Source organism: Ostrinia furnacalis, unplaced genomic scaffold (genome assembly GCF_004193835.3).
Source record: "Ostrinia furnacalis isolate ACB-3 unplaced genomic scaffold, ASM419383v2 OfSCF4245, whole genome shotgun sequence".
NCBI classification, from domain to species: domain Eukaryota; kingdom Metazoa; phylum Arthropoda; class Insecta; order Lepidoptera; family Crambidae; genus Ostrinia; species Ostrinia furnacalis.
In genome coordinates, this window is record NW_021134484.1 from 227879 (window position 1) to 244699 (window position 16821).

A 16821-nucleotide genomic window follows, 5' to 3' on the forward strand; every position below is an offset into this window, starting at 1 on the left:
GCTCATTTCTTTTATTTTTGAGGACCAACAAGTAACGATCAGATATAATTTTTACATCTCAAAATTTTTTTGCGTAGTTCAAAAGAGGTTAAAATATTGATCGATTTTATTTATTTTATGTCTCAAAGAAAGAGGATCAATCATTAAAATAGACGACCAAATAGATTTTTTTATTTGCCGTTTTTGCTAATTTAAAAAGATCATTTAAATACATGCCTTAATCAAATAATGGGTATCGTAACGAAAACTAAGAAAAGGGAGCAAAAATTTAATTTTAAGGGTTGGAAAGAGGTTTCTTTTTTATGTTCTGTGGTTGGAACTTGGAACAGCAATAAATTAACGAGCATCCACACTGCAAATTAGTGTTACCTACCTATTCTTTTGGAAAAATAACTGTTTCAATGCAAAATTGCTACTAGATAACGTTGGAAAAAAATTAAAATATAAAAAAATTATTTCTTTCTTTCAAAAAGCAGAGGTTTTACAACAGCGTTCATCTGGAGTGAAGAAGCTTTAGCATTTGACGAAAAAAAGGAGTTTAATGAGTAGAATTTTCAAGTGCCGGTTTTCCGAAAGTATAAGATACAGTGACAAGACAAGAGTCCATCTGATAGGGTTGCTAGAGTCTAAAATAAATAATTACCTACATTTGGATTTTAATAATACAGAATACACTTTTTCGCTCGTATTAATGGACGTTGATATCAAAACAACTGAAGACTAACACATTTTACTTTTACTAAGGCATCTTATGTAGTTCTAATTGGTGCGATATTTCAACAAAAATATATAGCCTATAATTCCATTGTTGTCCCATACACTTCCAATATTCAGAGACAAATCATTGAGTCCCATTCCAATCAAGCCTGCCTATACTGCGTAGACCGGTTTTGCGGTGCCCGGGCACGTTGATAAGCCGGTTATCCGGACAAAGCGGGCACACCACAAACCGGGGTTGGTAAATTAATAACTGCTAAGCCCCGGAGTTTAACAGTGTGGTTCTTTTGTCTAAAGACAGTAACTGTATCCATTTTAAGAATTTTTCAGATAAGTTAGATTTTCCTTTATAATTATTTTTCCTGCCTACATTGGATTTAACGATTTGTAAATAAGTACTCAAATGTTTATGTTGAAGCACGCAAATGAAATTTTTGTTGCGTTTAAGATTAAATATTTTATTTGTTTTCGTTTCACGCAGAAAATTTAAATAGGTATCGGTACCATAGAGGATTTCGTGGAACGAACACGTATTAAAAGTAAATAAGTGTAATTTTACTCTACCTTCAAATTTTGATATCCTTACATTACCCGCTAAGCCGGCCACTAAATTATATTATAATTTTAATAACAATAATACGATTTTGGTTATCTGTCCTTTAATAATTGTGTCAGTCGTGCATTAATTTCGTTTCTTTCTTCAATATCCACGCTACCCAAGGCGAGCTACTAAAATAATAAACTTGTTACATATTGATTTCATCATATACAAATAAAAGGCCGAAATGCTGCGTGGGTGGGACTGTACTCAAAGCCCGAATCAACATAATATTTTTGTTATGTCAAAATATTAGTGAGGCGCATAAAATGTATCAGCTTTTCGAGCTTATAGTTAATTCGCGTTAAAAAAAATATAATAGTGAGACAGCAGTGCAGTGTGATGTGCCTATTTATTTATTTACATCATCATCATTTCGTCCACTGCTGAACATAGGCCTCCCCCAATAATTTCCACAATGCAGCAATGGCCGGTTAGTGGCGGCCAGCATCCAGCACCTTCCTGCTACCTTTATGACGTCGTCGGTCCACCTTGTGGGTGTGGTCTATATTCATTTACAATGTACCTAGTAAAAATCAAACCATTCACATTAATGCGAAATTGTCTGAACTTACTTCAACTAGTCAATGTGAACACAGCTTTCTCATTTTAATAGACCTAATTAGTATTTTGCGTTGCTTATCTAAGGCTGGGTTGCACAATCTTAATTTAACTTTGACAAACGTCCAAAATCTGACAAACTCCATACAAAACACCGGTTATCATCATAGTTACGGTCCAAGTTAGGTGGTGCAACTCAGCCTTAGAAAATAACTAACTAGTCTAACAAAATATTCGCGGGAAATATCAATATTTTATCAAAGTTGTTTTACGATCGAAAAACCAATTCAGATTTTAGCAGAACATAAATCACACTCTTTTAATCTTTAGCTGAATTTATAGCTACATTGAAGCTTATAAATAACTGAAATCAAGACAAAAGCGATTTGGCACGCGGTTCTAACACCAAATCATATAAGAGTAGGGTAGACCGGGGACAATAGTACCATTTTTTGGAAATTGTTCAATATTGAGAAATCTAATGAAATATAACTTATTCTGTTAGTATGCTGTAAAAACTAGACTCCTAAGCTACAAATTTAAGCATGCAGAGTTGAACTATTCTTTCGAATACTTAATGAAAAACGAGTTTGAACTTTACGATGTCTCATGTTACAATTGACCCCTACAACGGGTCAATTGTACCAATAATATATGAGGCTATAAAAGTCGTTATGTTTATCTAATCATCACCTTTATTGGTATTCTGTACTCTTTATCTCCCACAATCATCATTCTTTATTAATTGAGATCGAAAATATTTAGGAACAAGTATGAAAAATCAACACTAAAGTTTAAAAACAAAACAATAACTTTTCTTCCATAAAAACGAAAAAGCTAACTGTTTCTAAATAATATGTCATTTATTTGGCTCGGATATTGCTCCTGAAACAACAATAAGCATAATAACAATGATAGAATAATTAAAACTTAAAAATCTATTTTTGTATGAGGGTACAATTGACCCCTGGTACAATTGACCCTGATTTATTTATACCTACTAATGCTTCGCCCTTTAAAAAAAAATCATAAGCCTGTTCATAAAGGAATAGATCCGTTGATCCGTGATCAGTACTTTTGACTCTACGTCGAGGCATCTAAAACCAAACGTTCAAATACTTAGTTACTAACTGAATTAAGCTAAAATGTACATATTCTGAATATGTACATTTTAGATTGAGGGTTTTAGAAACATATATTAAAATATTTTAAGTAGGCATTTAGGTACTTATATCACCTTTTTATCGACATCTACCTACTTATTTAATAAAACACATTAACTATTTTTTGAGTAGGTAGGTATGCCTATAATTATAAAAATGTAATTGTAAAAATGTAAAATAACCACGTGAATGTTTTATAATAACTTATTTTATTATAAGTATAGGTACTTTAAAACCAATTTAAAATATTATGTAGTAAGTATAAAATATGGTTCCGGGGGTTAATTGTACCACGGGGTTGATTGTACCGCTACAATGAGGATCAGTACTGTTGTAGAAAATTCAATAAAACTAGTATCTACGTTAATCTTTAACCCTACAGCGCATAGTGGGACACATATGGTACATACCAAATTATTGCCTATATTTCGTAACACGATGCTATTTAATGCCATCTATTAGAAAGTACCTTAACTACACACTATAGCACATTACAAAATAGTTCACATTTGTCGCCACGGAAGCGCTGCACTCAGTAAACTGTTTTGCAGTCGAAAAAGTCGGTCAGTTTGTGAAAAAGTTTATTAGTAAAGTTTTACTCTTGGGAAAAAAAGTAAAAAATACAATGTTTTCTTTCGAAAAAATATAAAAGGGGTAAGTTATTGTTTCTAGTTTATTGTTAAAAAAGTATTTTTTNTCAAGAGAACTTTACCTAAAATTCAGTCATTTTCACAGTGAATGCCAATAATTCGCTGTCGATACAAAGTTTAGAGCCTGGATAAACTATTGACAACAATACTTTGGTAATAAATAGCATATTAGGTAACTTATGGGCTCATATATTTGACATAAAAACTTACTGCGGCTGGGCAAAAAACAAAAATCCTTCCTGTACACCTTCGTTTTTCAGCGCAAGCGCCGCCGACTGGTGAGCGGATGGAAACACAAAAAGCGCATATTCTGACGCTATGCACACAATCTAACGTCGCTTGTATGAAGAAATATCGCCGATGGTATTATTGACCCGTGGTACTATTGTACCCGGTCTACCCTAGGTAAACATATTATAGAATGAAATACAGACTCTTAGGTTATTCAAATGATTATGAAAACAAAAATTTCATTCAGGAAATGACGATGACACATCAGGCTTAACTTTTGGCTTCTAGAGAGTTTGTGATAAGGGTGATTTGATTTGAGTCAACATTTTTGGTTTTTAAACTAAATACTTTGGCTTATGATCACAATCTCACCCGAAAACTACAGAAAGAGCTACTACGGAAAAACTACGGAAAGAGCTACTACGAAAAAACTACGGAAAGAGCTAGCCCTGAAGATGTTTATTTACTCGCACTTTGAAGACTTTGGGGTTATAAGAAGTATATTATGTGAAAGATTGTACTTTTTCACGTCTCACGGGGTGGATACAACTGTACCTAATACTCTTTGACATATTGTGCATCATCATACCCATATATCTAGCAGAATAAAAAGTAGGAGCAGTACCTACTTTATTTATGATCACTTGCATTTAAAGTAAATAAATAAAAGCGATGTATTTCAGACAACCTTCAACAGAAAAGTTAGGTGTATCTTTACATAGATAAAAAGCTTTTATTCATTAACTAAATATTTTGTCCTAAAAGCATTAATTCGTATAAACGTCCACTACGTCAATTACAAAAGCAATCTGTTAAAAGCTCACACGGAGCTTTTCAAGTCAAATTAAGTTAAACTTTCAGTTACAGGTGTGGTAACAGTCAAATTACACTTCAGTGCCGTTTCAAATTACTGTTAGTTTCACTAATTAACTATTTGCATGTAGTTAAACATTCTTGCTAATGTTTTGCGAAGTACTAAATTGGATTTAAAACTAGATGTTTATTTATTTTACTATTATCGTACAACGGTAAAAAAATTAAGGATTAGGTATGAACAAAAAGAAGAAGAAAAATTATACAAGAAGCTTGAAAAGCTGGGGAAAAAAAAATAATTTTATGATTTTTTTGTTTTAATGCTGCTATTAAGGACGATAATTTTGAATGCCAATTTTTAGTGAATTAAAATAAAAACTTAAATCGTATGTCAGTGATGTTCATTTGTTAATCGATAAATAATCAAGTGTCATACATTACTGATGTTCGATTTAACGTATAACGTCGGAAGGCAGTTAGTAATATCAGCACAGAATACATAATATCAGTAGGATTACTAATGGCCACTTAATCTGCTCTCCTGTATGCACCGGCAAGCAATTTGGTGTTCTGATCTTAGTGATGTGCGTATGTAACAGTGAAATAGTAAATGATACCAATAATTCCTAATATTCATACTCCTTTTATTGTAAATAGCAATACAACGTGAATTTCAATAAGAGGTAAAGTTTGCGAGTTTCTGAGCTTGTAGGAATAGTCTTTGAATCTACTGAACTGATTTTGAAAATACTTTTATCAATAGAAAGCCACATTTTATGTGAGTGTCAAAGGCTAAAAAATGTTTAATTGTTTAATGTTATTATCCCAAAAAATGAACGTTCTGGGACAGAACGAAATTCACGCGGGCGAAGCCGAGGGCAAAAGCTATGTTAAAATAAACAGATTTACATTGAAGACTATGTTAATTATAAAAGTACATTTTTATTTAATTCTGATACAGCCATTAAATTCGAAACACCAATATTCGATTGCTTACTCAATTCACAAAACCGAAACGATCAAACGATCGAATAACGCGTTACCGAATTAATAAGTTATTCGGTCGTTTCGCCCATCACTAATTGTTATCAATCAATCAATGGAAGCCTGGCCGCGCCTAATTGCACTATTACAATATCACCACATGAATATTCAAAGGGTGTACAGATGACGGCACGTCAATCTAAACCCTATTCGATCTTATTGCTATTTTAATAGTAATGAGATTGGAAGAAAATGTATAGCCGATGAGCTGTATAGGGTAGACCGGGTACAATAGTACCACGGGTCAATAGTACCATCGGCGATATTTCTTCATACAAGCGACGTTAGATTGTGTGCATAGCGTCAGAATATGCGCTTTTTGTGTTTCCATCCGCTCACCAGTCGGCGGCGCTTGCGCTGAAAAACGAAGGTGTACAGGAAGGATTTTTGTTTTTTGCCCAGCCGCAGTAAGTTTTTATGTCAAATATATGAGCCCATAAGTTGCCTAATATGCTATTTGTTACCAAAGTATTGTTGTCAATAGTTTATCCAGGCTCTAAACTTTGTATCGACAGCGAATTATTGGCATTCACTGTGAAAATGACTGAATTTTAGGTGAAGTTCTCTTGACTACCTACTTGGAACAAATGTACCAGTCTCCATGGGGTCAATTGTAGCGGTACAATCAACCCCGTGGTACAATTAACCCCCGGAACCTTATTTTATACTTAATATTTTAAACTAATATTGCGAACGTCTAACTAGGCGATGGTTAGAAATCGACCATTGCTCGTCGCAGTTCCTCACGGGACATGGCAACTTTAAACATAAACTTCACGAATTCAAACTAGTTCCGTCTCCTTTTTGCGAGTGTTCCACTGATGATGTCAGTCATGAGCAGTCTGCCCATCATATCTTGTGGGAGTGTGATCTTTGGAAACATGAACGTGATATAATGCTTAATTCAATACAACATACATCTGTTTCCGCAATTTATTACACCGATCTTGTCGCGACAAGGAAAAATTTCCGTGCTTTTAAGCGATTTTGTGAAAAATATTATTGGCAGGTAGTTGCTAATTGCTCATAAGATAGGCCCCCTTAATTTAATTTATTGTCCGTGGTGCATAATCTTTTTCTTAAAGGTTTTAAACCTTTGTTTGTCACCTGTCATCCGCTTTGCAATGGAGGGAAGTCGAACCTTAATTTCGAACTCCTCCTATGTTCTTCTGATTAATTTCGTTGCGGGTCCAATGACAGTTTAACTTTCCCCCGGGACAAACTTGACCTTCATTGGTTGGGTTTTTGTGGCGGTCAAGCTGTAGATCCTGGCTACACAGGAGTTGCAGTGGTGGGAACGAGAGGTGGGAATAGTCCCGTTTTTTTAAAAGGGCGAAGCATTAGTAGGTATAAATAAATCAGGGTCAATTGTACCAGGGGTCAATTGTACCCTCATACAAAAATAGATTTTTAAGTTTTGATTATTCTATCATTGTTATTATGCTTATTGTTGTTTCAGGAGCAATATCCGAGCCAAATAAATGACATATTATGTAGAAACAGTTAGCCTTTTCGTTTTTATGGAAGAAAAGTTATTGTTTTGTTTTTAAACTTTAGTGTTGATTTTTCATACTTGTTCCTAAATATTTTCGATCTCAATTAATAAAGAATGATGATTGTAGGAGATTAAGAGTACAGAATACCAATAAAGGTGATGATTAGATAAACATAACGACTTTTATAGCCTCATATATTATTGGTACAATTGACCCGTTGTAGGGGTCAATTGTAACATGAGACATCGTACAGTTCAAACTCGTTTTTCATTAAGTATTCGAAAGAATAGTTCAACTCTGCATGCTTAAATTTGTAGCTTAGGAGTCTAGTTTTTACAGCATACTAACAGAATAAGTTATATTTCATTAGATTTCTCAATATTGAACAATTTCCAAAAAATGGTACTATTGTCCCCGGTCTACCCTACTGTACTTCGCGAAAGGATTTATTGCCTCTATCCATCTCTGTCATTACCGTTGTGGCTAAACGCAAACCGCGAAAGCCAAGAAAAAAAAAAATCTCTGTCATTCAATGCAGCAACCCTTGATGAGTGACAGTGACGTTGCACGATTAAGTTTGGAGGTAGAGCACTGAAATTTGAATTTCGATTCGAAAGAAACAAATGAAATAATGAAAAAAGTTTTTCTTTTTCAATTATGGCTTCGCGCGGTTTAACATACATAATGTAACTAGCCAGTGACAAGCTACATACAATTTTATTATGTGAATAATAATATTTTGTATTATTATGCAATACTCAAATGATACGATGATCTATGTATGACACTTAAGAAAATGATATTCCTACGTTTCTCTTGAGTTTCAGTAAGGATGTCGCACTTTGTTGAGACCTCACGCAGACTTTTTGAGAGAAATTAAGGTGCTGATAAGCACCTTTATGAACCCTTTATGTTTATATCCACTATCATTACACATTAATATTCGGCTGAACACACATTTTAGAAAACTCCTCCAACTACGGTGCGTATAAGCTCGTTCTTAAGTGATTTTGTCTCACGAATGGCTAATGATAGCCAATAGCCATACAAAATCAATATTATCTAAAAAAATGGGGTTATTATAATTACACATCGATTTCCCTCAAGAATGCCATATGTTGATCGTCAAGCCAGTTCCACGGCATATTACCAGTCGGTACGTGCCTCGTTTGTCGGACATCTTAGAAATCTATGACATCACTATGTTAGGCGCCTGATTTTTATGCAAAAATAACGAATCTATACATGCACTAAGACGGCCGCTTGATTTAGTGGAAACTACGGGTTCCAATCCCATTGAGGGTAAATATGAGCACAAAGCATAAATTTAAGGCTCTAAAGGCCTTGATGAAGTAATATTCGTGACAGTTTTATTTTCGAAATAGCTTTACGAAGCTAAATAACATACAAGTAAACGGCGCGGTGTAATGCACTTTGGAACTATAACTGTCATGTTTCTAACTTTGTCTAGGGGGCAGTCTTTTGTATATTCCAGGACAAACTTTGCTTACTTTGGGATTAGGAGACTATTAATGAAACAATTTATTCCTTACTAGCTTTCCGCCCGCGGCTTCGCCCGCGTTGAATTTTGTCTGTCACAGAAAAACTTTATCGCACGCGTCCCTGTTTCAAAAACCGGGATAAAAACGATCCTATGTCCTTTCCCAGGACTCAAACTATCTCTATGCCAAATTTCAGTGGTTTAGGCGTGAAAGAGAGACAGACAGACAGACAGAGTTGCTTTCGCATTTATTTATAATATTAGTATAGATAGTATAGACAGATTTCAACATAAACACTCAATGAATTTCATTAAAAATGTTGCAATCATTGTTGCTCAACAAACTGTATCTACAATGAACTTGGAGTCATTTACCTGCTACTGTATCGTGCCAAATGAAGATTATGTTACTATCATATCGTTCGTCAGCACAACGCACATTCTGGTTGAAAAATAGACCCTATTAGAACTAGCAGATAATAGCACAGTGATTAACTTGATGTGCTGTCTGAATGAGTACTATGATGACGTATCGATCAGATAGCCATCACTGAGTAAACTGTTACGTTTTATTGCGGAAGGATAATAGTTTTATGACTCTTAATAGTTCAATAAACTTAAGCTTATTATGTATAATGTTTATTTATTTGCAACTAGAGTTTGCCTACGGCTTTCCTCGCGTTTAGGTCCGTCACAGAAGATACAAGAATTATTACATGGAACCCCGGTTGCAAAGCTCTGAAAACTTCGTTAGTTATTTATGGTAAACGATATTTACGGACATTAGAAATAATGAGTTTCCCATACAAGTTTTCACCCCATACAGAGAATTTTGGTCAAAGCTACTTGAAAGCTGTTTAATTTCGAGATGGCTAATTTAGTACCATAGAAGGAACAATAATTAATTTTCGAGTAGTAAACACACAGTTATGTTGTATGTACAGTCGGCGTCAAATAGTTCATAAGACCCAAATTAAAAAAGTTCGCAACACGCCTTTGTTACAATTAGAATAAGGTTGTGTTGTCAACATTTTGGCCACTCTGCGTGTCACAAACTATGTGACGCTGACTGTAAAAATCAGATATAGTATGACTATATGTTACCAAAACTGATCTACAATTTCTACTGACAACACACCACTATAATCTATCCACTTATTATAACTTATTATAATTCTGATTGTTGTGGTCAAAACATATGCCTACTCATTACCATGTTTCACGCATTGACACACTTTGGTCGGTACAAAATGGCTACATTGTCTTGTACCGTGTTGTATAGCCAAGACCCATTAGTGTCCATTAACAGTACATAGGTGGCATTAGGTACAATATTATATACAAGATTTGCTAAGAGATGTCAATAGAACTTGGTATATTGCAAACAAAACTGTTTAAAAATTAAATTCTGTCGTTTTATATTAAGGGCCCAGGATTCGAGACTTACCTCAGAATAATCGTCGTGTATGTACCTTACTTAAGTAATATCCTATAACGAGTACACTCGGTCACTCCGTTTGACTTAAGCTTTGAATTTTTCATTTTCATTTTAAAGCGTTTTTCATCAATAGATAGTGTTTCAGAAGGAAGGTTTATATGTAGGTATGATAACTTTTATAAGGTTTACATAAGGTTTTATGTAAATTGGTTAAAATTTGACACCGCATCTACATTTTTTTTGTTTCTTACATTGCACCCGTGCTATTTGCACCAGGATGGGCAGCACCTCAAGACAATATCAGAATATGAGTAGGAAGAAGAATATCTGAGTATATGTATAAGTTATATAATGATATGTATAAGAATAAGAATCTGTGATTCAAGCCACGTAAATAATATCTAACGGTCGCCAGCCTCTAATTGAACGTCCGTTGATATCCGAAATTATCATATTACCGGACTTCGGATATTGTCATGCCCGACGCGTTCAGACATTAACACATTCCAAGCGTTGTATTAAAAATAAAAGGACCTACTAGTGATGTCACCAAATTATCCGAAATGTGGGATTAGTGTGTGATATTTTATTGATAAAATGATGGCAAGGGAATTAAAACTTAGGGATGCTAGCCTCCCTAACCCTTGCCTAAGCAATGGCCAGAGCCGATATCAAACTGAGTGTTTTATACATAATACTGTATCAATTTGTTTAGTATTAAAACAACAAAAAAATTAAGGTTCTTTTTCCGGATTTAAGTAGTTCGAATTTGAGCCTGCAATTTAATAGGTCCTAATCGGAAACATTTACACAATAGTTTAGCACGTTGATGATGTTTGACCTGCAATTAGCTTCAATAAAGTTTACTTTAAACCCACTAATTAGTATCGAAACAACATTGTAACATACTAATAACTGTCCAACCAAATAACATAGCTAATTAATATTTATCACGCGTCAACATGTCTCTAAGCCCATAACATTTCTTATTAATTTCAATGACCCAAAAACACTCGGACCTTCGCCTCCCACGCGTGGGCTCAACGAATCGGTTCCGTCATCCGGTGAGAGATAAAGAAATAAAGAAACAAATAATACGCATAATAAAGTCGTATCTACCTAAGCCTATTGAGCTGGCGTCGGATGAATAATATTGTCACACAACTAGTTTACGATTGTTTTTTGTTTGTTATACGATTGGATAAACGATTTGAAAGTGGTAATCGATTCACTTTGAAATGAACGAGTTGAAAGTGGAGTGGTTTTGAGACACTAACGAATTTAAAACTTGAAATAATCGATTCTTTTGGATTTTTAAGAGAAATACAGACTGTCTACATTGAAATCATTTAGATATTTACGCTTGAAAATTTCAACAGGTTTACCAATGTCTCCGTAACTTAGTGGTTAGTGCCGTCAGCTGGCAAGCAAAAGATCGTGGGTTCATAAATCTCATTTCCCACGGTACCTAAGGCAGTCATTTTTTTAAGCTTTGAATTCGTTTGAGATGTAAGTATCTAAAAATCCTAATGTAAAAGAATGATCATAAAGACTAAGGTTTTGTTTGAATTTGTGCAAGTTTCCTATGCCCATCATTATCATTGAGTGTAAACCGAACCTACTTGAGTTGCATTTCACCATAAGATATAGAAATCTAATCCTATAATTTAACTCTAAGGTTTAGGGAAGCAAAACCATCTGGCTACATTACCATAAAAGCCTTCATCGTAAGCAAAAAGGAATTCGAAAGACTTTACGATCAACATTACGTTTTATGGTATCAGGCGTTATGGTGACCAATAACCGTGTATTTATATTGCAGAGGCGAAAAAAGACGTTAAAGCACATAACCCCGGTTTTTGCCGGCGCAATTTCAGTTTGCTTTAGTCTGGGTTAAAAAGAACACGATGCTATTTGGAAGGTTAAAACTTAATGGCATCTAAAGGTGAATTTTGGTTCATAATTTTAATATTCAAATCTTAATTTCGAGGTCTTTTAGTCTAACCCAAATTGCATTCCAGTTTTTTTAGATAGGCTAGTTTTGTCAAACAAACAATTATTATTAACGTTATTCAGATTTTCAGGATGGTTTATTCAGATAATACAATGCGTTGTGATCATGTACCTACAATTGTATATTTATGACCACAAAGGCTATAGCCATGACGCCAATTATTTTACTATTTGGTCTTCCTGTGATAGCTACCTACAACATGTCGCTTTGTGAGCATGTTATACCTCTAAACTTCCCTTAATAATAATTACTTGCTGAATATGTAGATTTGGCACATGACATCTCACATGCGGTCTGCGGTACCAGTTTATCATTAAGCTCTAATGAGTAAGTTAATCCCAATCTGTCATTATCTACGTTAATAACAGATAAACGATCAACCTGATGCCGTGCGATAATAAATTACCATACCATGTAATGTATAGATTATGGGTAATGGGAAAAGCGAAGTCAAATTATTCACAGCTATTATCCCCATAAATTGACAGTCAAAAACTGTTTGAAAATTAGTGGCCAAAGCCAAAATTTTCGGTTTAATCTAATTCAATAATATTTAATTTAGCTTGAAAAAGGTCACACATTTCTCCAGAGATTAGCATGTGAATAGATTTCTTATTATTTCTTAGTTAGATAGATAAATCTTTCATGAATTTGATAAGTAGGAATAAAATGTATTACACATTACATTTTGTAGGCCGCCCGCGACTTCTTACGCGTGGATACCGTTTTACTCCCTTATGAGTTGAATTTTGCAAAATCCCGTCTTAGTAAGCACCTACGTTCTAAAAGGAACCCCCATGCAAAATTTGGGACTCCTAGCACTTGTAGTTTCTGAGATTTCGTGATGTGTGAGTCAGTCCATCAGTGACCTCTCGCTTTTATAGATATACTAGATTAAGTAGCAAATCTTCTCTGTTGCGGATACCATGGTACCACCATGGTACGGAGACAATATTGTGGTTACGCCATAAGGGCCCGATGGCCTGATGGGCCCGGGGGTGACATCAGACACCCACACGCACCCACACTGTTGCACAATTTGATGGAACATTTATGAAAGCAAATAAAAAGCTATCGGTTAGAAGTATAATGCAAGTGTCCGTTTATGGGCATAACTGCCTTGTGATAGATAGTCATTGGGTGACGATACTACCTACTTAATGGCTGATATCTTACATTATGATAAATGGATATTGGTGGATTTCTTCATAAAAAGGGAGACTACAAATTATTAAAATTAGGACCACAAAAATTTTGTTCATGCATCACATCATCGAAATGTAAGGATGTTTACTACTTCTTCACGTCTAAACGGTTGGAGAAGGTCAATGCTTAGTTTGTAGTAGACGTCCTATCAGGCTGCAAAGATGAACAAAGAATCCGTATGCTGGTCAAAAAAACATGTCAATTATTATCTTCATTGTCAATCAATCAATCAATCCAAATTAATATCTCATTAAAAGAAACTAACTTTTGCTTTTTAATCACGAGTGAATCTCACGCTATATCATTTCAAGTCATTGCCTTAAGAGAAAAGTGAACTAATTGTTAGTTTGCTAACAATCATTAGTAGTTTTAAGACGATAGATGATTAATAAAGATTGGCAGTATTGGCACCTTCTAAACATGATAAGAAGCATGCAATTATCAACCATAAGGCATTAAGTTAAGAGCTATGTTATAAGAAAACACAGGTTATCAATGATTCTGAGAAGACATCGACCTACGCGAATTCTTGACGTTTTTGTTGATTGCACAACACGCATGAATGAATGTTATTGAATTGGTCATGTGTAGGCTGCTTTAGCGGAATATTTATAAAAACAACTTGTCGCAAGCTACTTAAAGCACTTTGGGTAATATACACTAATAATAGAGTTTTAAGTGTGTTTGTAGTGTAATTTGTACTAATATAATAAAGGTTTTTATAAGTTTGTTTGTAGTAAGTAAACTCTGGAACTACTAAAGCGATTTCACTAGTAGTCAGCTACATTATTCCTGAGTAGGAACTGAGTTCCGTAATAGACCGAAATCTACAAGGCTAGGGCGAAGCCGTGGACAAAAGTTAGTCATACGTTGCTATCTCTAATAACTGAACTACCATATAAGGATAGATTTAGTCAATGAAAATTACCTTATCTCAAGTACCTATTGATTCGCTAGTGATTAATTGTTATTTATTTATTTAAATTAAATAACCAACAGCGATACATTGAAAATGTTAGTTATAAGATTTAGACTGATAGTATAGACTTACAAGAAATACAACAAAATTGAGCGACAAAAATATTACAAGGGGGTTTTCGATTAATCTAAGAAATCTAGAATATAACTTTATATTTTCTAACATAAGTGTTAGTGATAACGCGTTTTTCACACAGTTTTGTTACAAAAAGTAATACTGACCTCTTGGATCGGACTCTGGTATACCTCCAAGTGTTACTGCTATAGTGCCCTGAATTGGAGGGACATAACAGCAACTGGAGGCTGTTCGGCCTCGGCTGCCTCTGCTTTTTAACCCTCAATTTAACCACCTCCTCACTTTTTTTCTCTTTGATCGGGGGTTTCTTGGAATCCACACTCCATCGATTTTGTTTCTCGAATTCGTAGATCCCTTCCAAATTTAAGTGATCCAGTCTATCTTTTATGACGCTGCGCTTGAGCAAATCTGGCGTCATATCCCTTTCGTGTTTGCGGACCTCGATAGGGGATAGAGGGGGTCTTCGGGGCTCGAAAACCACTTTGGAATACTCGTTGCTTCGCCTCCATAGCCGAGGGGAGAGAGGCCAGAACCGACCGGTTTGCTGTACCGACTCCATTACCATTTTTGAGCACTGTGTAATTTCACTTCACTTTGATTTCACTTTCGACTTCATCGACGTTGTAGTTGAAGGAAGTATTTACCCGTTACGTAACAGAATTGGATAAGTACCTTAAGCAAGTAAAGAATTTAAGTTAATTTACCAATAATTTATAGTTAAACTACCAAAGAACCTCAGACTCTGGGATTTACATTATCAGTCACGATTTAAAAGTCACTCAATGATCTTAGGATGCGCGTGCGTCACATCGAAATGCTACCAATCAACTGCGCAAGATTAAAAATCACAACCCGACAAACCGAGCCCCCTCCATAGAAATGTTGTAACAACTATCGATAGTCTGATTATCGATAGTTGGCTTAATTTGCTTATGGGTTAATCCGGCACTGGCCAGACTTCGGTGCAAGCAAGAAAAATAGTCTACATTAACGACACAATAGTTTCAATTAGACAATAGTTTTGCAACACTATTGTTGTAAGGTAAAGGTATCGATACTATTGAATTTAGACACTATCGATTATTTTACATTTTATCGATAGCATTGTAATTTCAAATTCAAATATTTTATTATTTCAGACTACAGTTGGTCCATGGGTTGGTACTTAGTAGGTACAAATGAAATATAACTTATGACTAGTGTTAGTAACAGGTACGACGATATTTTATTTTATTTTATACTATTGCAAATTACTGATAGTCGTGTCTTTTTTGCAATTATATTTCAAGGCCACGATAGTATCGATAGATTGTTTTATACTATTGCTTGCAGCGCTACCTCATAGATCGTTTGTCACCGATGCAGGTGGCATTATCGATAAGGCTGAGTCAGTAGGAAGTACGTGCCTGATGACACTAAAATGCAACACTGGGTTTATTGACCGGGGAAAACAATAATTTCTAGAAGGACCCATCCGACTGGATGTTCTAATTGACTCATTAAAGTGGGTTTTACGTTTCTGTTTATACGAGTAGTTGTTACAATTCACGAAGACATAGTCGAGTGAGCTTTACATGTGTGGTGGCTCGCTACTGTGCGATTTTCAAAAGTTTTGACAGACATTACACTATCGTTATGTACATGTACACGTTATACACAAGTAAAGCTCACTCGCCTTCGTGAGTTGCAAGAACTATACTAATTTTGTATCTGTAGATATATGCCTATCTTTGGGGTATTTTTTTCATTTGAATGCGGTATCCTTAACAATGGTATGTTTATCACACTAAGTTGTTTTCCACAAAGACGAATCTCTTGGCCTGCATATCGCCTGATGGAAAGTGACGATTAGGCCGAAGGTCGAGGCGAGCTTCACCCGGAATCCTCAACTACAGAGGACCTGGCTGTCTAACCTCTAACTAGCGGAACACAAACAATTAACGTAAACGAAAAACCGTGTCATTTGAAATTTTGAACGACAAAATTGATAATTTTACCTTATTCTGTATGTCATCGACCTTCTGTTTTCTGTGGAGAGTGTACAAAACGACTTTCGTTTAATCCCCTAATTGGTTGGAACACGGGTTCCTTAGCTATCTGTCACAATTTACCAATTGAACAAAATTGAGATGCCTTCGAGAGAATGTCGTTTCTTACTCCACTTAAACGTGGATCGTGAGTTTGTTGAGAGGTTCTCGGAAATTATATCATTAGGCATGTTTTAGGGCTTCGTTTCTTTCCTTGTTTCTTTTGAATCATAAAGGGAAACCGGTGATTAATAAGACATGAGTTAGTGTTCGATTTTTTGCTTTGTTTACGTTTTAGTGTGTTACTC

General features: G+C 35.0%; 1 protein-coding gene across 1 annotated transcript in view; it reads right to left on the minus strand.

Annotated features, from left to right (window-relative positions):
- LOC114359176 (focal adhesion kinase 1-like) overlaps positions 1 to 15300 on the minus strand; it is a 44555-nt gene extending 29255 nt beyond the window's left edge. Inside the window, exon 1 of the mRNA XM_028313458.1 lies at positions 14633 to 15300. Coding sequence (XP_028169259.1) covers positions 14633 to 15051 — 419 coding nt within the window. The 5' untranslated portion in view covers positions 15052 to 15300. The remainder of the gene's footprint in view (positions 1 to 14632) is intronic.
- Between the last annotated feature and the right edge of the window lie 1521 nt (positions 15301 to 16821).